This window comes from Lynx canadensis, chromosome C1, assembly GCF_007474595.2.
Source record: "Lynx canadensis isolate LIC74 chromosome C1, mLynCan4.pri.v2, whole genome shotgun sequence".
NCBI lineage: Eukaryota > Metazoa > Chordata > Mammalia > Carnivora > Felidae > Lynx > Lynx canadensis.
In genome coordinates this window covers 158,191,416-158,214,897 of record NC_044310.1, presented here as the reverse complement: position 1 = coordinate 158,214,897, position 23,482 = coordinate 158,191,416, and the positions used below count along the sequence as shown (strand labels likewise).

At 41.7% G+C, this 23,482-nt stretch overlaps 1 protein-coding gene across 1 annotated transcript; it reads right to left on the bottom strand.

The window, feature by feature from the left end:
• Window positions 1-18,664, bottom strand: LOC115521800 (kelch-like protein 23). The gene is made up of 4 exons (XM_030327252.1): window positions 18,497-18,664; window positions 16,379-17,593; window positions 12,500-12,652; window positions 1-2,225 (listed from the first exon to the last, which is right to left on the bottom strand). The coding sequence occupies exons 2-4, from the start codon at window positions 17,589-17,591 to the stop codon at window positions 1,915-1,917; spliced, it is 1,677 nt and encodes a 558-aa protein (XP_030183112.1). The 5' UTR covers window positions 17,592-17,593; window positions 18,497-18,664; the 3' UTR covers window positions 1-1,914.
• Window positions 18,665-23,482: the final 4,818 nt, after the last annotated feature.

Here is a 23,482-nt window from a genome sequence, read left to right as displayed (position 1 = left end):
ATAATCTATAATTCAATTTCAGATTGGAATAGTCTATAATTCTGTGGTTTCACTAATTCTGACTATCCTTTGACTCACTCACCCAAAATTCCAGCAATTCTACCACATATATTGTGATTTACTTATTTTTATTGAAAACACAAAGTCATATTAAGGAAAAACACTTAAATAAATTAAAAATCATTCCACATTCCCCCCACACTAACACAATGGATTTCAGTTTGCATATTACCTTCTACATGCGAAAAGATTTTACAAAGTCACATAGTGCACATTCTCTTTTGTATTGTGCTTATGTTACTTACCATATCACAGACACATCCATGTGTTTACAGTCTTCCAAATAATTATTGTAGTGGGAGTATAATACTTCACTGTTTTCTTAGCCCACTTTCTTCCTTAACATGTAGATTATTTCCAATTCTTTGCTGTTATAAATAATGCAGACATAAACATCCTCATGCATTTACCTTTGTTTTGTTTTTATATTATTCTTTAGGTTAAAATCTAGGAGTAGAATTTATGGGACAAAGATACGGTCATTTTTGGGGGCTCCCTCTATGTAGTAGCATATTGCATTCCCAAAGGGTTGTGTCTATTTAAAATGCCACCTGAAATGAACGCATTAAATAGTCTCTTTCTATAAAAAAAAAGAAAAAAAATCAGAAGCACTAGGCAGTTTTAAACTTCCACATTTAAAGTTAAAAATAATTACTGTATTTTTAAAAGGATGAAGAGTGTGGATAGATGGTCTAACAGATCACTAAAAGTTCAGATAACTTCAGCAATGCTTCCTAACTTTTCTCAAGTTTTGGCACACACAGAAAGTAATACTGTAGGCACACTGGGGAAAGTAGGCAAAGATGTTTCTGCCCAGAAGCTTCAGCCACCCAGGCTACCTCTGACTGCCCCAAGGGATATGGGGCTCCACATCTAGGCACATCTATGACCCAAAGTGCATGGGTCATGAAGCGCTAATTGAGGAGAGGTTTAAGTGACTCGATTCAAGTTACAAAAATCTAGTTAGTGGCACAGCTGGGAAATGAATGCAAATTTCTTCTCATCAATGTATTTTTTACTATGTCACAACTGTTCTACATGCTTTCTGGCTCTAAAATTCAATTTTGTATGCAGATATATACCTATACTTAAGAATAAAGAGGATTTCATAGCATGCTTGAACTAAAGACACCTAAACTAGCAATTTACATCAAAGCTGAAAATTAAAAATAGCTCTTAGCATCAGCAAATATTTGACTATTTTCTCTGCAATTTTTCAGATGTGCCATTCTTTTAAATTTAGTTTGTAAACTCTCAACAGTAATAATCTCTTGCACAGGATCTTGTATACTTCTTGCAGTCAGCAACTAAAGAAGAACAATAAATTATACACACTAAAAAGAAAAGAAAACTTAAAGTCAGTCCACATTCTAAATAAGTCTAACGGTGAAAAAAAAAAGTTGTTTTAAAATGTTGATTTTGTAGAGGTAGAGAAGATTCCCTCCTTGAATTTCAAATTCCTTGCTAGCTAAACAGAACCTTAATAGACACTAGTACATTACAGGGTCATAGGAGACATTTCATTCCACAGAATGATTCTGACCTACACCAGTGTTGATGCTACCAGGAGAAAATTTCACTATAAAGGTATTTTACCTTCTACCAAGTGTCCAACATTCCATATTACCTTTGAAAAGCAGAGATTATAGGGTGTTAACCTTACTGATTCAACTGTAAATATACATAGGATTTTTCTTGACCATTAATCACTGTACTAAAGTGAAGAGTGGGGGTTAGGCATGGAATTTACCCATTATGTGCCAGGCCACAATAATAAGTAAGGGACTCCAAACCCTGAATTCTTTTTTTTTCTCCCACTACACAGTGATTACTTGGTCATTTCTATGGATTCAGTCAGACATTATACACACAAACACACCCATGGGACCGCATAGCACTTGGAAGATTGCCCACTATTTCCCACTTATTAAGATCTGGATCATATTTCTCAATGCTCTGAAGATAAGTTCCTTTTGAGTAGGAATATCCCCCAGTGACATAAATACATCCATTCATGATGACGGCACCACACTCCATCCTCCTTTCCATCATGGGAGCGATTTCTCTCCATTCATTTTGTTCAGGGTCATAGCATTCCGTGATTGTAGTTTGTCCACCAACTAGATAGAGCTTATTTTCAAATGGAACTGAGCACAATCCATACTCTATTAAAAAGAAAAAAGCAAATTTTTATTAGGATAATGAACAAAAGAGATTCCTTAGGGTGATGCTATAATAATCCCTTACAAGGCCGCAGACAAAAGTAGAGTAGTCTTGACATTTTGATTCCTCTACCACAATACTGAGCCATGAAATCCATCCCCGACATCACCTGATTCAGATTACCTGTCCAGCCATTCTCTCTCAGGTAATCCTTAATCTGACTTTGCAGGATGCCAGGGAAGAGCTCATCCTCAGACCCTTCTGAGAGTTCCCCAGCACAGACACCTTTCATTCTACATCCACGTGTAACAGTTGTAGGGTCTCTCCGACGTTCTGACACAAAGATGTATGAGGTAACTAGTGCAGGTTCCTCTAGGTCTTAGTGGCCATCCCTACCACCATCCCTATCATCTGTAGCCTCTGCAGCCACGGGTGCCGCACGGATGACCCCGCTTGCCTCTCTCACAGCGCTCGTCAAGTTAAGGACACAAGGAGTTAGAGAAGCACAACCAGACTAGTGGGGAACTACAGTCTATCATCTTAAGAACCCCGTGAAAGATGCTCAAAGGCAGAGGGCTGCTGTGTGAGGGCTGGATCCTGGGTTGGGAGTCTGCCTCTAGGTGGGCAAGCCTTCTGTGCTGTTTTAATTTTTCCCATTTTATGTGTCTCCCCCTCCACATGCAAACCTGCTGGCTCTTCAAGGCATCAGGCTCTTTTGCAACCTCACGTCCTCTCCCTTCCCAGGTCTGTGACTCAGGCGAGGCAAGCGAGGGGCCTAGAGCGCAAAACACAAGGCCGCTCTGCTCTCACTCGCGGAGGGACTCCAGTTCTGTGCCTCGAGCGAGCGTCTCTCCTCCCTCACCCTAGTCACAGGCATGCTGAGTCCCAGGCTTCTTCCACATCCCTATTTCTAGCACCACTACTGGCCTGTGAGTTCATTCTCTGGGAATAGCAACCAGAGGATTACACTTCAATACTTCCAGCTGCAGGATTTGTCAGGAGCACTAACGTTACAGTTTGCTGTCACTGAGCTGTTCCGTACGTCTAGAAACTCTTCTTTTCCCAAGTCTTTGCACAGCTGCCTCCTTCTTGTCATCTAGGTCTCATCTTATGATCATCTCCTTGGAGGGCCCTCCTCTGACCACCCAACCTGAAGTAGCCAGTCAGGCATTTCCACCACATCACCCTGTTTTAATGTTCTCCACAGCACTTCTCATTATCTGATGTCTCTTCTTTACTGTCCCTCTACCCTCGGTCAGCGTAGGACCTGTGTCCTGCCCACTACTCCATCCCAGCTGGAGAATGGCAAGTGTTTGGAACCTTTTAAGGACTCAATAAAAGGTTGTTGGATCAATGCATGAATTGTACTTTGTACCCTCTGTACCCAAATATACACTCCCATTATACACTAAAAAAGCTTATCGGGGTGCCTGGGGGCTCAGTCGATTAAGCGTCTGACTTCAGTTCAGGTCATGATCTTGTGGTTCATGAGTTCGAGCCCCGTGTCGGGCTCTGTGCTGACAGATCAGAGCCTGAAGCCTGCTTCAGATTCTGTGTCTCCCTCTCTCTCTCTGCCCCTCCCCCACGCACACCCTGTCTCTCTTTCTCTCAAAAATAAATAAAAACATATAAAAAAATTAAATAAAAAAATAAAAAAGGTTATCAACCCTTCTTTAGAAAGAGAATGTACAATCAAAAATGTGATTTCCCTTTAAGGATGCAAGTACATTCTTATCAGTAAAGTTTCTGCTATCTAGGTTGTGAAGGCCAAGAAAAATCTCAGAAGATGGACATTTGTGCTTTGTTGTTCTCAAGTATCTGACATCCAGGAAAATAAGAATTCTTCCACCTGTAAAAACCCCATTTGTTACTTTCCAGTTATATACATGCAGAATTTTTTATAGAATTTAGTTGTTTCAGTACTTGTGAAATTAGAGAAATCATTCCATTAAATGGTCATGAAAATTAATGATGATTCAGAAATCTTATCCATTGGTGTTAAGTGATTCAACAATGAGTTCACTAGGCCTTTCTTAAATTTCACAAAAAATCCTCAATTTGTGGTTCTTATATGAAGAACAGTATCACAAGGGACCCTTGGCTGGCTCAGTCAGTTGGGCGACCGACTCCTGATTTTGGCTCTGGTCATTATCTCACGGTTCATGGGTTTGGGCCCCGCATCAGGCTCTTGAGCTGACAGTGTGAAACCTGCTTGGCATTCTCTCTTCCTCTCTCTCTCTGCCCCTCCCCTGCTCGTGCTCTCTCTCTCCCTCTCAAAATAAATGAACTTTAATTTTTTAAAAACGTTTATTTATTTTTGAAGGAGAGAGAGACAGAGCACGAGCAGGGGAGGGGCAGAGAGAGAGGGAGACACAGAATCTGAAGCACGCTCTAGGCTCTGAGCTGTCAGCACAGAGCCTGATGTGTGGGGCTCAAACTCACAAGCTGCGAGATCATGACCTGAGCTGAAGTCAAACGCCCAACCAACAGAGCCACCTAGGTGCCCCATGAAAATAAATAAACAACAAAAAAAAATTTTTTTAAGTATCTCTATCTTCCTATAGCAGGAAAAATGTTTAAGATAAGGTGATTCTTGGGTTTTTTCCTGTTACCCAAATACAACATAATGCTCTGTTTTTGCTGATGGAAACTTTTTCTTCCTCATCCGTAACTGCCTTTTTCTCTGTTGGTCACTCTACAAAGCTACTGAGCCTGAGGAACTGTGCCTTTATTGAGCTCCCAGCACTATCCATAACTATACCTAACACTATACACAACATGTGGGAAACACTCAGCAAACCTCTGTTGGACCAATGAACGAGTGAACAATTTCAAACTAAGAATGGTACCATCTGTCATGGCTCAAAAAGTTTACACACAACTATTCACTATAAATCCATAGCAGTCTGTATTTAGTATTCCATGAATGATATGAATAAAGCCATGTAGGGGCTCTGAGACAACCACGATATTTTCAGGTATTCAGTATACACTGAAATGATTTAGAACTTTTTCCTAAGATTTTTCTCACGGAAAAGACCTGTAAAGCTTATGTAATTTAACCTCTTTATTTTACTAGAAAGTAAAAGTCAAGAGCTTAAGCCACTGCCCAAGAGCAGTCATGTGAATAAATGGCGGAGCCAGAAAGAACTCTCTCCCCACTTGACAAGGCTTTCCATAGGTTTTTTTCTTTATCACATCCTGCTTCTTCCCTGTTCTTCCCACACTCTTCTTTCCCAGCTCATCCCTTAACTAGTGCTGTTTCCCAAGACTCTGTCCTTAGCTGTACTTAGTCCCACCCTTGCAGGGCACCTCAACCATTTCCACACCCACAGTCATCACCTCCAAGCAAATGACACCCAGATCTCTAAAGTCAGCCTCACTCTTCCTCCTGGGCCACAGACCCACACTTCCCATTGCCTGCTGGACAGCTCTTCTGGGTGATCCAACCAGTCCTTCACAGTTAACTACAAAACTAAGTTCCAACTCAGCTCCTCTCCTCTGTTCCCACCACCTCCTCCTTCCCATGGTGAATCCATAATATTCCTCATATCTACCCATTTTCACCTCCTACTGCTTCAGGCTTTCAGCATTTCTCACCTGGGTTATTATAACAGTTTCAGCAGACTTTTGGCCTTCTCCTAATCTATTCTGAAAGGCTCTAAAACCTTTGTTAGTTCATAATTTTTCAAATTCTCCTAACTGCCATTCAAAGCCCTCTATGGTACGCTCCTCCACTGAACTCTCCCATCCAATCTCTTATTCTACCCTCTCACATCCCATCATATACATCCACTCCCAGGTACTGGAATATACCTGGAACTTGCCCCTCTGCCTCCCATCATTAACTTCCTCCCTCAAAAAATACCTTAATTGTATCCATTCTTTAAGGACTAAATCATAACAGTGAACTCCTGGAAGACTTCTAAGATTTTCAGATTCCCCTTATTCTCAAGCTCTTTCTACCCTCAATTTCAACAGCACTTATTTCTATGACTGTCTTATATTCCTGTTATGTATGTATATTTCCTTCTAAATTCTGAGCTCCTGTAGCAGTAGAGACTCACTCTTAACCATCTTTGTGTCTTACATAATAACTTGAATGGTACCCTTCCTGAGGTAAGGTCTCAATAAATGTTATCTTTAATTTAATGGAATTGGATTCCCCTGTTTTTTAACTAAACAAAACCACCACCCTTGGGGCACCTGGGTGACACAGTGGGTTAAGCATCTGACTTCGGCTCAGGTCATGATCTTGCAGTCCGTGAGTTCGAGCCCCATGTCAGGCTCTGTGCTGACAGCTCAGAGCCTGGAGCCTGCTTCAGATTCTGTCTCCCTCTCTCTCTGCTCCTCCTCCACTTGTTCTCTCTCTCTCTCTCTCAAAAATAAATAAACATTAAAGAATTAAAAAAAAAGTCTCCCTCTCTCTCTGCCCCTCCCCTGCTTGTGCTCTGTCTCTAAAATAAACAAACGTTAAAAAAAGGGGGGGGGGCGCCTGGGTGGCTCAGTTGGTTAAGCATCTGACTTTGGCTCAGGTCATGATCTCACGGTTCGTGGGTTCCAGCCCCACATTGGGCTTTGTGCTGATGGCTCAGAGCTTGGGGCCTGCTTCAGATTCTGTGTCTCCCTCTGTCTCTGCCCCTCCCCCGCTTGCACTCTCTCTCTAAAATAAATAAACATGAGGGGTGCCTGGGTGGCTCAGTCAGTTGGGCATCCAACTTCAGCTCAGGTCATGATCTCACAGTTTGTGAGTTCAAGCCCCTCATCAGGCTCTGTGCTGACAGCCCAGAGCCTGGAGCATGCTTTGGATTCTGTATCTCCCTCTCTCTCTGACCCTCCCCAGCTCACACTCTGTCTCTTTCTCTATGGAAAATAAATAAATGTTAAAAAAAATTTTAATAAAATAAACATTAAAAAAATAAAGCAAAAAACAAAAAAAACCCAAAAACCACCGACCTCAAAGGCATTAAGAAAAAAAAAAAAAAGATAACATTTATAGTACCTTTTAAAAATAAGAGTAGTCATGATTTCTTTTGTGGTCTAAGCTACAGATCTGTAAGGCAGACTTGAGACTGACATTTTATGTTCCTCAGGAGGCACTCTGAAAGTGTGTAAGAGGCACACCTCGCCACAGTTCAGCAGAGGCAGGCCCTATGCCTTCAAGGGCGAAGGAGCTAACAGACCAGTTGAATGCAGCAGGCCGGGAGTAAGAAGAGCAACGGCACGGATGCCAGGTCCATGATGTGATAGGAATGGGAGAGACTGGTGACATGGAGCACAGAAGTGCCATCTATACAAATTTTAGGATTGCTTGTTCTAGCTTCTAGAAGAATGTTGGTGCAATTTTGATTGGGATTGTATTGAATGTGTAGATAAGTATGGGTAGTATTGACATTTTAACTTTATTCTTCCAATCCATGAGCGTGGAATGTTTTTCCATTTCTTTATATCTTCTTCAATTTCCTTCATAAGCTTTCTATAGTTTTCGGCATACAGATCTTTTACATCTTTGGTTAGGTTTATTCCTAGGTATTTTATGCTTCTTGGTGCGATTGTGAATGGGATCAGTTTATTTGTCTTTCTGTTGCTTCACTATTAGTGTATAAGAATGCAACTGATTTCTGTACATTGATTTTGTATCCTGCAACTTTGCTGAATTCACGTATCAGTTCTAGTAGACTTTTGGTGGAGTCTATCGGGTTTTCCATGTATAATATCATGTCATCTGCAAAGAGTGAAAGCTTGACTTCATCTCTGCCAATTTTGATGCCTTTGATTTCCTTTTGTTGTCTGATTGCAGATGCTAGAACTTCCAACACTATGTTAAACAACAGCAGTGAGAGTGGACATCCCTGTCGTGTTTCTGATCTCAGGGGGAAAGCTCTCAGTTTTTCCCCACTGAGGATGATATTAGCTGTGGGCTTTTCATAAATGGCTTCTATGATGTTTAAGTATGTTCCTTCTATCCCGACTTTCTTGAGGGTTTTTATTAAGGATGCTGAATTTTGTCAAATGCTTTTTCTGCATCGATTGACAGGATCATATGGTTCTTATATTTTCTTTTATTAATGTGATGTATCACATTGATTTGCGAATGGTGAACCAGCCCTGCAGCCCAGGAATGAATCCCACTTGATCATGGTGAATAATTCTTTTTATATGCTGTTGAATTCGATTTGCTAGTATCTTATTGAGAATTTTTGCATCCATATTTATCAGGGATATTGGCCTGTAGTTCTCTTTTTTTGCTGGGTCTCTGTCTGGTTTAGGAATCAAAGTAATGCTGGCTTCATAGAATGAGTCTGGAAGTTTTCCTTCCCTTTCTATTTTTTGGAACAGCTTGAGAAGGATAGGTATTATCTCTGCTTTAAATGTCTGGTAGAATTCCCCAGGGAAGCCATCTGATCCTGGACTCTTACTTGTTGGGAGATTGAATAGCCAAAGTAATCTTGAAGAAGACCAAAACAGGAGGCATCATGAACCCAGACTTTAGCCTCTACTACAAAGCTGTAATCATCAAGACAGCATGGTATTGGCACAAAAACAGACACATAGACCAATGGAATAAAATAGGGACTCCAGAATTGTACCCATAAAAGTATGGCCAACTAATCTTTGACAAAGCAGGAAAGAATATCCAATGGAAAAAAGACAGTCTCTTTAACAAATGGTGCTGGGAGAACTAGACAGCAACATGCAGAAGAATGAACTAGACCACTTTCTTACACCATTCACAAAAATAAACTCAAAATGGATAAAGGACCTGAATGTGAGACAGGAAACCGTCAAAACCCTAGAGGAGAAGGTAGGAAAAAACCTCTCTGACCTCAGCCGCAGCAATTTCTTGATACATCTCCAAAGGCAAGGGAATTAAAAGCAAAAATGAACTATTGGGATTTCACAAAATAAAAATCTTCTGCACTGACAAGAAAACAGTCAACCAAACTAAAAGGCAACCACGAATAGGAAAAGACATTTGCAAATGACATATCGGACAAAGGGCTAGTATCCAAAATCTATAAAGAGCTCACCAAACTCCACACCTAAAAACAAATAACCCAGTGAAGAAATGGGCAGAAAACATGAATAGACACTTCTCTAAAGAAGACATCCGGATGGCCAATAGGCACAGGAAAAGATGCTCAACGTTGCTCCTCATCAGGGAAATACAAATCAAAACCACACTCAGATACCACCTCACACCAGTGAGAGTGGCTAAAATGAACAAATCGGGAGACTATAGATGCTGGAGAGGATGTGGAGAAACAGGAACCCTCTTGCACTGTTGGTGGGAATGCAAACTGGTGCAGCCACTCTGGAAAACAGTGTGGAGGTTCCTCAAAAAAATTAAAAATAGATCTACCTAGGACCCAGCAATAGCACTGCTAGGAATTTACCCAAGGGATTCAGGAGTGCTGATGCATAGGGGCACTTGTACCCCAATGTTTATAGCAGCACTTTCAACAATAGCCAAATTATGGAAAGGGCCTAAATGTCCATCAACTGATGAATAGATAAAGAAATTGTGGTTTATATACACAATGGAATACTCCGTGGCAATGAGAAAGAATGAAATCTGGCCTTTTGTAGCAACGTGGATGGAACTGGAGAGTGTTATGCTAAGTGAAATAAGTCATACAGAGAAAGACAGATACCATATGTTTTCACTCTTATGTGGGTCCTGAGAAACTTAACAGAAGACCATGGGGGAGGGGAAGGAAAAAAAAAAAGTCAGAGAGGGAGAGAGCTAAAGCATAAGAGACTCTTAAAAACTGAGAACAAACTGAGGGTTGATGGGGGTGGGAGGGAGGGGAGAGTGGTGATGGGTATTGAGGAGGGCACCTTTTGGGATGAGCACTGGGTGTTGTATGGAAACCAATTTGACAATAAACTTCATATTAAAAAAAAAAAAAGCATGCAGCACTGAGATAATGAATTAAAAAAAAAAAAAAAAAAAAAAAAAAGAAGTGCCATCTAAAAGGGAACAGCCACTACTTGGCTCCAGGGATTGCTGACAGAAAGGAATGTGGTCTAAGGTCATTATAATTTTTCTAAAGGCCAGGAATCATGATTTTTATTTAAGAACTACCGAATTTTAAATATTGGTGGCAAGTCAGTTAAAAATATTTTAAACACTGTACCCCAAAAAGAACATACCAGGCAGCATGCTAATTTGCTACCTTTGTTTCTTACATTATGTCACAAAAAAGTCCAATATAAAGCAAAACTTTACAAACAGAATTATATGATCCCATTGATTTGTACTCTAATATTTATTTCTGACTGATTTTTCAGTTGGCCATGGATTTTCATGCTTTCGATTACATCTTTTAGACTCCCTTTCAAGCAGTTAACAAGCCCTATGCTACTTAAATACGTTATAGGACATTTATTTTTAAAGGAACCCTTTATGAAATCTATATTAAATTTGTAATGTAAATAACTGCCCTCTAATTTGTTAATCTGAGTTTTCATATGTTGGATTTTCTTTGTAAAGATGTCAAAGTAATATCTAACTGATAAGGTTAACATGAAGATCAAATGAGATAACAGTGCAATTGTTAAGAACATGGCCTCCCAGCTAGATTGCCTGGATTTGAACCTCATCTCTAACAAGCACTAGCTAGCTGACCTTAGGCAATTCATTTACCATGTCTGTGCCTCAGTGGCCTGCAAAATGAGATAATAGTAGTACCTCGCTCACAGGACTGCTGTAAGGTTTAAATAGATTAAGACATAAAAAATTATTAGAATAGTTAGTGCCTGATGCATACTTACTAACTAAAAGTTAGCTATTACTCCATACAAGCCGGTATTACTACTTTCCATTATAACTTCGCTGACCATAACAGAAAGTGGTGGGGAGTCTGCGATAATTACATCTGGGCTACTAGGAGATAGGCTACCTGTTCCATGTCTTCAGAGCCAGGCCAGCCTGTGGCCGAAGTCTCTTCTTATGCAAAGCCCAGCACATATGGATATGCAGCACCAGATTCAGTGTGCTTCACCTCAACTGCCAGATGAAACTGGTCAAAAGCAGGAGAGCCTGGTCCCTTCAGAAGAGACAGACTGCTTCGTGGCTATAGCACAGATTATACAATCAGACTGCTTAAATGAATCCTGGTCTGCCACTTCCAAACTGTGTGACCTTATCCTTTCTAGCCTCCATTTCTAAATATGTAAAATGGGGGTGAACAGTACCTACTCGTAAGGTTATAGATAGAATTTAAGGTAATACAACATGCATGGTGCTTAATCAGTAGCTGACCTACAGAAAGTGTTCAAGAAGGTTAACAACTGCTATTACTCTCAGATGATTCAAGCTTGGGAATTTCCAATTATGCTCACCAGTGACTCACATAGAAGCCTTATGCTATATGGAAAATCATCCAAAGTAGTATAGTGATATGGTGATATGAATCTTACCTAAGGAAAAATCTTAAACATATATCAAAGAGACACGTCAAAGAACAAAGGCACAGAAGGCAGAAGTCTGGCCATTCCTTGTGGATGGACCACATGTCCCCTTCATGACTGTCAAAGTAAGGCCAACATGGGGTTCTGTACATCACAGGAGTGAGTGCTTAATAATTACTGGCGCCCAGACAGAACATGCTAAAAAGAAGAAACCATCTCCTGTTGAACTGAATCAATGAGTAATCTTCCCGACTATTTGACAGACTAGTGCTTTTTAACTGTCTATAAAAACTGTGTTTTATATAATGCATATAAACGAAAGAAAGCACACAACAGAGGAATAGGAAACACAACAAAAGAATCTAGAAAATTTTGGGGCGCCTGGGTGGCTCAGTCAGTTGGAGTATCTGACTTCGGCTCAGGTCATGATCTCACGGTTCATGAGTTTGACCCCACGTCGGGCTCTGTGTTGACAGCTCAGAGCCTGGAGCCTGCTTTGGATTCTGTCTGTGTGTGTGTGTTTCTCTCTCTGCCCCTCCCCGCTCACACCATGTCTGTGTTTCTCAAAAATGAATAAACATTAAAAAAAAATTTTTAAATAAAAAGAATGTAGAAAATTTTAAAAAGAAACTACCACTTTTAACCACACAGGCTTAAAATGTATTCCGTAAAGACATCGGGGAAAGCATTTGTAGATGTGACCTAATTGGAACTACCTGTGATTATGGTTGGATGGGCATATGAATATTTTGAGCCTTTTAATTACACCCATGTGCAGTCTGCTATAAATCTAGCATTTTCTATTTCCAGGCCATTTTTAGCTGTACAACATGTACTATTTGAAACAGTATTTTCTTACCTGGATGTGGGCTGGAGGTGATGAGGCTCCATTCATTGATATCTGAATTGTAGCTCTGGACCTTGTCATAGGTGCAACTTCCTCTGTAGCCGCAGTGGCCGCCGATGACGTAGATAACTTCATGTAAGACGCAGGCAGTTGCATTTCCCACGCCTGTGTGTTAATTAAAATCACACTGAATACTGGGCTCAGTTTATTGTTTCTGTTATTACTGATAGTAGATGCAAGGTCCTGTGCTAGGTGCTATGAGGGATACAAGAATGAACAAGAGAGGCTGCTTGCTCTCTTTTAAGAGGGTGAGACACTTACACCAATAGTTAGAACACAGGGTACAGAAACACCGTGAACGTTCAGAGCAAGGAGACATTGCTTTGAGGAGGGAAGTCAGATAGCAGGTGTCTGACTCTGACCTGGACCCCGGTAGGTAGGACTGTGGCAGGTAAAGGTGAGAGGAAGCCATCCTAAGCAGAGGGCAAGGCAAGCACAGAGGCTTAGTGGGCAATGTCTAGAGGCCCGGATTGATGCCAGCACACGGAAGGGCCCGTGGCAAACCTGGGGCTGTCGTGTGGGAATTAAAGCCGACATTGTAAGTTGAAGCCACATCACAAAGGATCCTGGCACTCAACTAAGAAATGTGGACTTCATTCAGCAGGATTTTTAAGATTTTTAAGCAGAGGAAGGGAGAGACTACAAAAGCAGAAGACAGAGTCAGAAAGATCTAGGTATTGGCCCAGGTACAAAGTACTGAGGGCCTGATTTAGGAGGGGCTTTGGGTATGGAGACAAGACACACAGATAAGCCTTGATGACTGACTGTGCCAGAAACAAACAAAATTGATTCTGAGGTCCTAAGCTCAGAAAACCAGGACACCCTGATGCCCTAGGAAAATGAGGAGGAAGAAATGAGTTCGGCAGGGAAGGAAGACATCAGATTAGTTGAATACATCAGTTTAGTCTTTCAAACAACTTTTATTTACCACTGGTACATGCTGGGTGCAGTTCAATCTCCTTGTGTATTTCTACTCCAACACAAAAGTGAGTTTATAAGCAGGGCAGTTACGGTAAGAGAGGGAAAAAAAAGTCAGGAGCTCCTAAACTTCAGCCAAGTATTTATTTCTTCTCTGTACATCCCTAAACCAAAAAAGGAAATGAATTTGAAATTTGACTCTACCCAATTTACATTCTGATCACCAGGGGAAGCTGCCAGTTCACTTCATGACTACAAAACAAACTGGGAAAAGTAACGTTACTCTTGCAACTTAGAAAAATGAGAAACTTAAAACTCAAAATCAGCACTGGCGAAAGCTGCACATGACTGACACAGTGTTACCCTTCCCAGGGACAATTAGTTACAATCAGGAATCAAAACTTCAATGTCAAAGTATAAATAAAACTTTGAAATTTCAAGCCCAACTGGTTGGGATGGGGGGCTTTCATGCATGAGGGTCTCCCATTCTATTCAAGGTGAAGGCAAAAAACAGATAATGGCTTTCTTTCACAGTGGACGCACCACTGAAGCATTTTCTTTTCAGCAAGCATGTTTCACACATGATTTAACAGGGGTGCCTGGGTGGCTCAGTCAGTTGAGCGTCTGACTATGGCTCAGGCCATGATCTCACAGTAGGTGAGCTTGAGCCCTGCATTGGGCTCTGTGCTGACAGTTCAGAGCCTGGAGCCTGCTTCGGATTCTGTGTCTCCCTCTCTCTCTGCCCCTCCCCCAGGGGCACTGGGGACTGTGTGTGTGTGTGTGTGTGTGTGTGTGTGTGTGTGTGTGTACATGTGTATGTCTCTCTCTCTCTCAAAAATAAACATCAAAAAAAATTTTTTAATATGATTTAACAAAATTGCAGTAAAGTAATAAACTTTCATCCTCACAGAAATATGCTCTTCACTAGGAAAGCACTGGAACTGTTATCTCATTATCTCATTGGCAGAAACTTTTCCACGTTGACAATAGCTGCTAAAATATTTGAACTTTCTTTGTCTCTTTAGTAGGAAAGGAGTCATGACAACCTTCAGGAACATCCTGGGGAGAAGACCAGGAATCAGCGGTCAAGCTCAGGCAGAGTCCAAAACCACAAAACCAGAGCAGCAACAGTAGTGGGCCTTATGCCCCCTTCTCCCGCTCTATCACCTACTGCGGCAGAACCTTCGGGCATTCAGGAGAACGGGCATGATTTAATATGAAAGACACCTTTTTAAAGTTTATTTATTTATTTTGAGAGAGAGAGAAAGAGAGCGAGCAGGGGAGGGGCAGAGAGAGAGGGAGGGAGACAACCTCAAGCAGGCTTCATGCTGTCAGCGTGAGTGGGACACTTAACCGACTGAGCCACCCAGTCGCCCCTAATATGAAAGATATTTTTGTTCTATCAAAGTTGACATGTTCTTGTATAATGACCTTTATTATGACAATAATGAACAACGAATAATGACAAGAATACCTAACACTTACTGGGTGTTTACTTTGCTCCAGACACTGTTCTACACACTTCACATGCATAAATTCATTTAATCCTCTCAAAACCCTAAGCTATATAATGTTGTCACCCCCACTGTACAGACCATAAAACCGAGGCACAGGGAGATTAAACAATTTGCCTGAGCACACCAGAAAGTAAGTGGAAAGTTGGGATTTGGACCGCAGTTTGGCTTCAGAAGCAACGTGCCTGATCACAAGACCATCCGGCCTCTCAGGCTTCCTGCTTGTCATCCAACGATCACACCAGGTCAGATTCCCAGACCAGGTCAGATTCCCACACCCTCCCTAGTGTTAAAAAAGAAACAGAAAGCCCTGGGAAGGAACATTTGGGATAAAATGACACAAATTTAGTAACAACCTACCAGTTGTTTTTGTGCAACTCTCCAGCACAAATGAATAAATGTAATTAAGATTCCAGTTTAACTTTTTTGCCAGTGGGAGGGAAGGAGAGCAAGGCTGATACAGTGCTGGACACAGCAGAAAATACAGTGTTTATCAGACAGACATTGAGACCCAATAGTGCACCTGGCTGTGTGGACCGCATGAGGGAGGGTATGGGATCTGCCTTATCTTCTACTCTATGAAACAAGACTTGAATCACAAAAAGAAGGGGCTATCTGTCTCTAGTTTTTGAGAGAATGTAATTTGTTACACTCTACAGGGACCAAATCTTTCAAAGTTTTAATGAAAGACCCTTTAAAGGAGAGATGACCACATAATGAGAGGGAGAAAGCTGAATATTTAAAAGCAGGATTGAAAAGGATTCAATTTCAAGAGTAAGCAAGCAAAAAAAAAAAAATTTAAGTATAAACTAATAAAACTACCTAGCTTTCTCCCTTCATTTAGACTTTGACTTAAATATATATTCTTAAGACCTGAAGCAAGACCTAGGCTTGAAACAGGCTGTAGAGTAAGGAGAATGAGTTATACTGTTTTCTTACATAAATGATTTTTTTCTAGTCTGAGTAGCATATTCTGATCACATAACCTCAAACAAGTTGGGGACTGTTATACCACGCTTTTACTTGGAACATTCTGTCCACAATTACTTGTATAATCTATTATAGTTCCTAGGTAGCATTCCAAAAGTGATAAATTCTTTTAAAGTTATTTGCAAGATAATTTAGATCACTGGTCTTAACTTCAAACCCTTAAAAAATATTGGGGCCCCTGGGTGGCTCAGTCGATTAAGCATCCGACTCTTGGTTTCAGCTCAGGTCATGATCTCAGTGTCATGAGTTCAAGCCCCCCATTAGGCTCTGTGTGGACAGTGGAGAGTCTGCTTGGGATTCTCTCTCTCTCCTTCTCTGCCTCTCCCCCACTTGCACTGTCTCTGTCTTTCTCAAAATAAACTTAAAAAAAAACACTTAAAAATAGAGAATAAATGTAATCTGTACTTACCTTTAATCATGTTTGCAATAGGAATCCATTTCTCTTTTAATGGGTCATAGAACTCAGCCTCTTCTGCAGGAGCCCCTTTTCTGTAACCACCTAAAGCATAGACACAGCCACCCAAGGTGACTGCACAGTGGTAATACCTGGCATTGAGCATTGGCAAACCTTCCGTCCATTCATCGCTTTCACTGTTATAGATCCACACTGTGTCAAGAGCTTCTATATTATCCGTCCTATAACCCCCAGTTACATAAATGTTGGGTCCCAAACATGTAACACCATAGCTCTCCCTAGTATAGTCTGGTATTTCTGCTCCCTGAATCCAAACATTTGTCAGAGGATCCCATATATGAACCTCTGATAAAGGATGCCAGTAATAGCCTCCAATGATGTACATTGTGGCTGTGGACCTCTGAGAAATCTCTTTATGCAGGGGATTCAAAGCATTATATATTAGAGATCGTATCTTATTTTCGGTTAGGAGGCAGCTTCTTTGAAGACCTAAAGCTGTTTTTAAATACACTGGATCTATATCTATGTTCACATAGCTTAGTAGATTATACAGGCATTCAATTCGATTTTCTACATCATGAGCAGTCCACTTAATAACAGGCTCTATGATAGCTTCTTCTTTCCAAACACTGAGATTCTTTCTGGACAATATAAAGAGAAACTTTTCAAGGCTGATTTCCAAAAATTCTTCTTGTTGCCACACTTCCTTAAACCTTGAACACAGAATTCTTCGAGATTCCTTCTCTAGTTCTGGACACACGTGAAATTCTGCAAAGGAGTGCATTCCAATACAATTATCAATATCCAAGTGCCTTACCAAAAACTGCTCACAAGCTTTCTTTACTGAAAGGAACTGTAGCAGATCGGCTGCTTCAAGCAGGCTTTGAACGTTTCTTTTAGTTATTTCAATCTGGGAAGTGTATGCATAATTCACAAGGCCTTCCAAAATATCATGGTGGATGCCAGAGATTTTTATTTTATTTTTAAATTTTTCTTTCATGTCAGCTGTGAACATTGCCTTAAAATAATTGCTGCAAGCAGCTAAAACAGCTCGGTGACAATGGAAGATTATGCCTGAAGGACACTGAAGGGTAATATCAGTAAATAATCCATCCAAGTAAAATGTTCTGAATGCATCCAGAAAATCCACTGGATGCGTCGTATCCTTGAAATGGTAAATATAATCTTCTTGTCCTTTGAGAGCCATGGCTGCAATAAACATGAAATAAATGTGTTTTCAATGTTGCATATTACTGAAAATAATCAATGCTAAATATGCCAATCCTTATGATGATACTCTAAAGCTACACTAAGTAACAAATGCAAAATGTGGATACACTATTTCGTCATTTATGTGATGGTCAATCTAAATTCGGGGTCACTTTGAGCCTGAAATGAGGCCCCTAGGATTTTCAGTAGTCCTTTAAATAAAAAATATTGATTTGCTACCCCATTCACCCAGTCTCCGAAATCCGACCCTAGTTGGCGGTCGGAGAGAGAGAACCCACGCTTGACAAACCGAGTGTCCGGGCGGGTCACCCCACTAGAGACCGGACTTTGGCCGTCTTGGCTCGGCCCCAATTCAACCTTTTTCACTAGCTCCGTCTCCCTTGGGAGTCGTCTCGAGATGCCAAAAAAGGGGCGATCGAAATATAACTAGAAATGAAGAAATCTTGGAAAAGGGAAACCTTGTACCTTTCGGCTTAAGAAAGGAGCGAAAAGAAAGCTGCCGGGCCGCTGTCCCTCCATCCCTGCGCCCCCTCCCCCGCGCCTGCCGCAGGGGTTTCCGCACGCCCCGCGCCTGGGCCCCGGGCCCGCGTTCCCGCCCGGAGACCGCCCCGCCCCGGGCCTGGCGCGGGGACTCGACTCGAGGGCGCCGCGCGCCGCCCGCCGGGCCGGTGCCCGCGTCCCCTCCGCCCCGGGACGCAGCACAGGTGTGGGGAGGGCACGCGGGCGGCCCCGCGCTCGGCCCGGCCCGGCGCCCGCGCGGCCATTGTCTCCGCGCCCCTGCCGCGGGCGGGCTCGGGAGGCGGCGCGGCCTCGCTCTCCCGCGCTCGGCCCCGCTCGCTCCCCTCGGGCTGGCCCCGGGCGGCGACGCCGCAGCGCACCTACCTCCGGCGGCGGCTCCCGGGCACGGTGCGGGCCGACGGGCTAGCGGCGAGCGGGGGCTGGGGCGCCTCCGGACCCTCTGACCATCTTTGGAAGAAGCGCGGCGGAGGGTGCCTGCTAGTGCAGCTCCAGCCCACAAGCGGCTCCTATTTTGGTGCCCTGGCTGCTCCCCGCCTCCAGCCGAACAGCCCCCCGCGCGGCCTGGGCGCGGGGCCACTCGCGGGAACTCCCCGGTGGCGGGGCCGCGCTGCGAGCAGGGGCGGGGCGGCCGGGCACGCGGCTGCAGCCCCTTCCCGGCCGTTCCCCCCTGCAGCAGGTGGGAAGTCAGCTCCGAGGAGACCGCCTGCGCGACTAGCTTTCTGCTCCTTCCTTAGGTCTGAGCCTCACACACAGCACACACCCCCGAGCGTTTTTCTCTAGACACTCTGAAGTCCACATCTGGAGGCTGAGAGAGGGACGCCCTTTCCCCCTCCTTCAGTAGCTCTCACAGGCCAGGCCCTAGAGGGAGAGATGGAGGGGAAAGTGCGCAGCAAACCTTAAAGGTCTGGGGCTGAGGTTGCCTTCAGAATGCCAGAATGAGTGTCGCTTTCCCACCAACATCATCCCGCCCCCAGCGGAGCACTCAACTCAGGAGGGAGCCCCTGGGGCTGATTTGCACACTACAGACTAACCTGGAAGCTTTAAGATAAACTGAGAGCAGCCAGGGTCAAGGATTCAAGTTCACATATTTAGAGCAGAGTAGCTGAAGAAGGAGCCTCCAGTCTTTCTTCCTGATGACAGCAAGTCCAGTTATATAAAGACGTCCATGTGCTACACAGACGGCATCCATCCATTCATTTGCAAGTGTTTATTGAGTGTCTGATAGGGTTAGGCACTGGTAATTAGAGCTCTTAGGGAGCTGACAGTCTAGCCATGTTAAGGGAGGAAAGGGACCAGGATGAAATGAACATCAGAGGCCCAGTGTGTTTCTCAAAGTATGGTCTGAGAGACAGAATATACAAATGGACAATGGCCAAACTATGTATGACAACACAACTCTGAACCACGTAAGAAGCTCAGGAAGCCAAACCATAACCTCTGCATCTGGACCAGAACAGTTAGGACATCCTCAAGGACTGCCCAGGTCCCTCTTTTTGCTGGACTTCCAACTCAGGAGCAACCAGAGAAAGCCAACTGCTCCCCAAACCAATCACATAAAACACCCCTTGCCTCTAGTAGCCTGCCTCTAGCTTTCCCAGGCCAACAACCTCCAATCTGAACATACCTTCCCCCTTTTTTTCAGTTTTATAAAGCTTTCCCACTCCCCTGCCTGCCTTTGAGCCTCTCCCTAAGGCAAGTAATGGGGGCTAACTCTGTTGCTATAGCAAAATCTGAATAAGTAGCATCTGCTTGTTCTCGTTTGGGTGGTTTTAGTTTAATTCTGCAGGTCAGTCTCAACTGAATTATGTGGGATCATAGTTATGCAGCATCCCACAAACACCACCAGGTCTCTGGGGTGGAGACCTAGGAATCTGTATTCTAACAAGGGCATCAGGTGATTCTTTTGCAAAGTTAGAAGAATGGATGTTGGACCCAAAATGGAAGAAAAACAAAAGGTTCACTATTTCAACCTCAGGTAAACAGTTTGGTAGAGAGGAAAAGTATGAGATTTTTGTTTCAGGCTGAAGTTTCATCTCTGCCACTTTTATAACATATAGCCTTAAGGAAGTACCAAAATTTCTCTGATCCTTAGTTTTCTGATATGTAAAACAGAAAATACCAATATTTTCTCAACATAACATTATTGGAAGGATAAAATAAAATTACAAATGTGAGAGTGCATAGGATGTGGCATAAAAATGTTACATATGAAAGCTATTATAATGAAAGGGTATTTACACTTAATTCTCCATCAAAACCTCAATTTGGAAATTCGTAATTGTAAACATTTCTTCAAAAAATTATGAACTTTATAGTAAATTGTAATTATAGACAGCTTGTCCTTCACAACTGATAGTGATGTTATTCTTGGTGTTATTGTGACTGATTGAAGAGGGGGCATTCTTTCCATATTTGTCCTGAAGTTTGTGGCTCTGATGCCAAGTTTGATGCATAGAAAATATTACAGACTCCACCTAACTAAGAGTAGGGGCTTCTACATTGTTTAATGTTTATTTATTTTTGAGAGGGGGGGAGGGGCAGAGTGAGGGAGACACAGCATCTGAAGCAGGCTCCAGGCTCTGAGCTGTCAGCACAGCTGCAAGGGGCTCAAACTCACGAATTACAAGTTCAAAACAGGAGCCAAAGTCTGACACCCAACCGACTGAGCCACCCAGGCAAGGAGTAGGGGCTTCCAGAATCATAATGTCATGTGATAAATGATTCTTGAATAATAGAATTCACTGTATTGTCATTTGTGCAGTTATTCAGATTGCTGTATAGGCCAACTAAACTCTTGCTTCCATTGCCTGATATTTACTGGTTATGAATTACTGCTTAACAGTGTATGTCAGTTACATGTCAATTATATCTCATTTTTAAAAAAGGCCAAACACAGTGTATCTTAGTATATGTTAGACTGCCTCAACTTGCCAAGGGAAGAACAGGTCCTGTAGGGTACTGCCAGAGCAGTTCCTCTTTACCACATGCTTTATCAAAGCATGCTAATAGATCTGATGCACTCAGAAACATATAATTAGCATTCATAAATTAAATAAATTAATGACACTGTTCGAGGAAACAAATGTGCCATCTGTGAATTCAAGTCTTAAGGAAATAAAGAGCCACCATGGAGATGAGATATAAATGACTCTTGGCAGATATTGAGCTTGGCATGGAGTTGGATGCCTTTTGACATCACACTTCACTTTCTAAAAGACTCTTGGTTCCTAAAAATAACTATTTTATTTGTTTTTACCATATTAGTACATCTTTCCACTAAATACTGCTTTGTCATTAAATGTTTGATATGCTAATTGTGATATCATTATCAGTGTGTATAAATGATGGATATATACAGGAAATTTTGCATACTTCATTTACATACTGGATTAAATAAGTCGCTAAGTAAATAGTAGGTATAATTTATTTTTTTAAATTTTTTTAACGTTTTTTATTTATTTTTGAGACAGAGAGAGACAGAGCATGAACGGGGGAGGAGCAGAGAGAGAGGGAGACACAGAATCAGAAGCAAGCTCCAGGCTCTGAGCCATCAGCCCAGAGCCCGACGCGGGGCTCGAACTCACGGACCACGAGATCGTGACCTGAGCTGAAGTCGGACGCTTATTTAGTAGGCATAATTTATAAGGCCACCACATACAGCTGTGACAGTTGTGCACTGACCGATTCCAGCTCATTCCCCTCAAGTAGAGTGCAATGTGAACACTGTCCTTAGGAGTTGTACCTACACAATCAACACAGGTGTGTAATTGGCTGCCCAGAAGCTGATAAATCTGGCAAAGCCTTTTTGGTAGGCCTCCTGGAAAATAAGAGAGTGAACATTCTAATGACTGGGTAACAACTACTTTTGCAAGTCAGAAGTTTTCAAATTCCTTGTTTTTAGCAAATGTCAAAGAGCATTTTTGACAAATAACTTGGAAAGAATCCACAAAATGAGTGGCACTGCTATAATAAAATTCCTCTCATTTCCATCTGTTTGTCTGTGTGAACACATTTTCTCAGGGATTTTATCTGTAGAAACAAAAAACAAGGATGTCATTGATTCTAAACTCTGTCTCATTCCAACAGTAAGCAATACTTAGTCAATGATATATGGTCTAATGAAATGAAAATAGCCCAATTCATCAGACTGAAATAATTTTTGAAATTTTTACTTTTAATTTAAACACATTTATGTAATTTGATCAATTATAATAATTGTAATGTTAAACAGCCCATAATTTTTTTTCTACTTAAGAATCCAGGACATAAAATAGTTTAAATTTTAATTTATGTACGTTTTTGTTGCAAATTTAAGAGGTGATTAATAAAAAAAAAATTTCAAGTATAAAAATATACAGATAATTCTTTATTTGAATGGACCCAACATGCATGAATTTCACTTACCATGCTTAAATAACACCAATCCCCTAAACAGGGTTCAAATTTCAATCACTATGGTATATTAACTGTAACTGCACAAAATACAAATTTCGCCCCCAGCTCCTCAATCTACAAATCACTACATGAATAACAGATGAGCATCGTTATCAGTGACCAATCATATTTCTTCTTTCAAAGTCGTTGGTGATTGGTCACTGTGCATCTGTTATTCAGTTCAAGCAGCAAAGACACACAGACGGCAAAGCCTGTGGTTGTTTTACCTCGTTATCTGCCAGTGACAAATGTATTATTTTACAAAAATAGATCACTGAAAGAGGACATTGGCTAATAAAAATGAAAACTCAGCAAATAGTTGAAAAGGATAATGCCACACGTGAAATTTGAATAGAACATAATGAAGTACTAGAAGAAACAGCTGACCAAGGGTATGTTAACACTGCCACCATGTGAGAGAGTCTAGATATACAGTCAGTGGAAATTGCTGCAGGCAAACTTAGGGACTTAAGTGAGGAAAGCGGTTGTTGACAAAAGGAATGAGGATGTCCCAGAAGAAGTGATGTTGGCAAAAAACTTCATATTACAGGAACTCGTGGAGATTCTTCATAATGCTGACAAGGCAAAGGATAAAATGTTGGAAACTGATCCAAACTTAGAAAAAAGTATGACAATTCACTAGGGCATAGAAAGATGGTCTCTCTGTATTCTAAGTTATATGACAAAAGAAAGCAAGAACCGTTGAAACTACTCAAGATAATATTTTCTACAAAGAAATACTTTAATTCTCAATATTTCTAATTGCACTGTACGAAGTAAATACTGATCTTACTATGTTTTTCATTTTCCTATATGTTTGTAACTGACAGTAAAACAGTTTTTAAATGTTCTTACAAAAGAATATTTTAAGGTCACAATTAAAATTTTTCCCACTAATTATTAATATTACTTTGC

What these genes read in the sequence shown, in the direction of transcription:
- LOC115521800 (XM_030327252.1), bottom strand. Translation starts at nt 17,591, where the DNA reads ATGGCTCTCAAAGGACAAGAAGATTATATTTACCATTTCAAGGATACG. An exon ending in TATTGCAAACATGATTAAAG is followed by an intron (nt 12,653 to 16,378) that starts GTAAGTACAGAT and finishes ATTAACACACAG; the next exon opens with GCGTGGGAAATGCAACTGCC. An exon ending in CACCTCCAGCCCACATCCAG is followed by an intron (nt 2,226 to 12,499) that starts GTAAGAAAATAC and finishes TCTTTTTAATAG; the next exon opens with AGTATGGATTGTGCTCAGTT.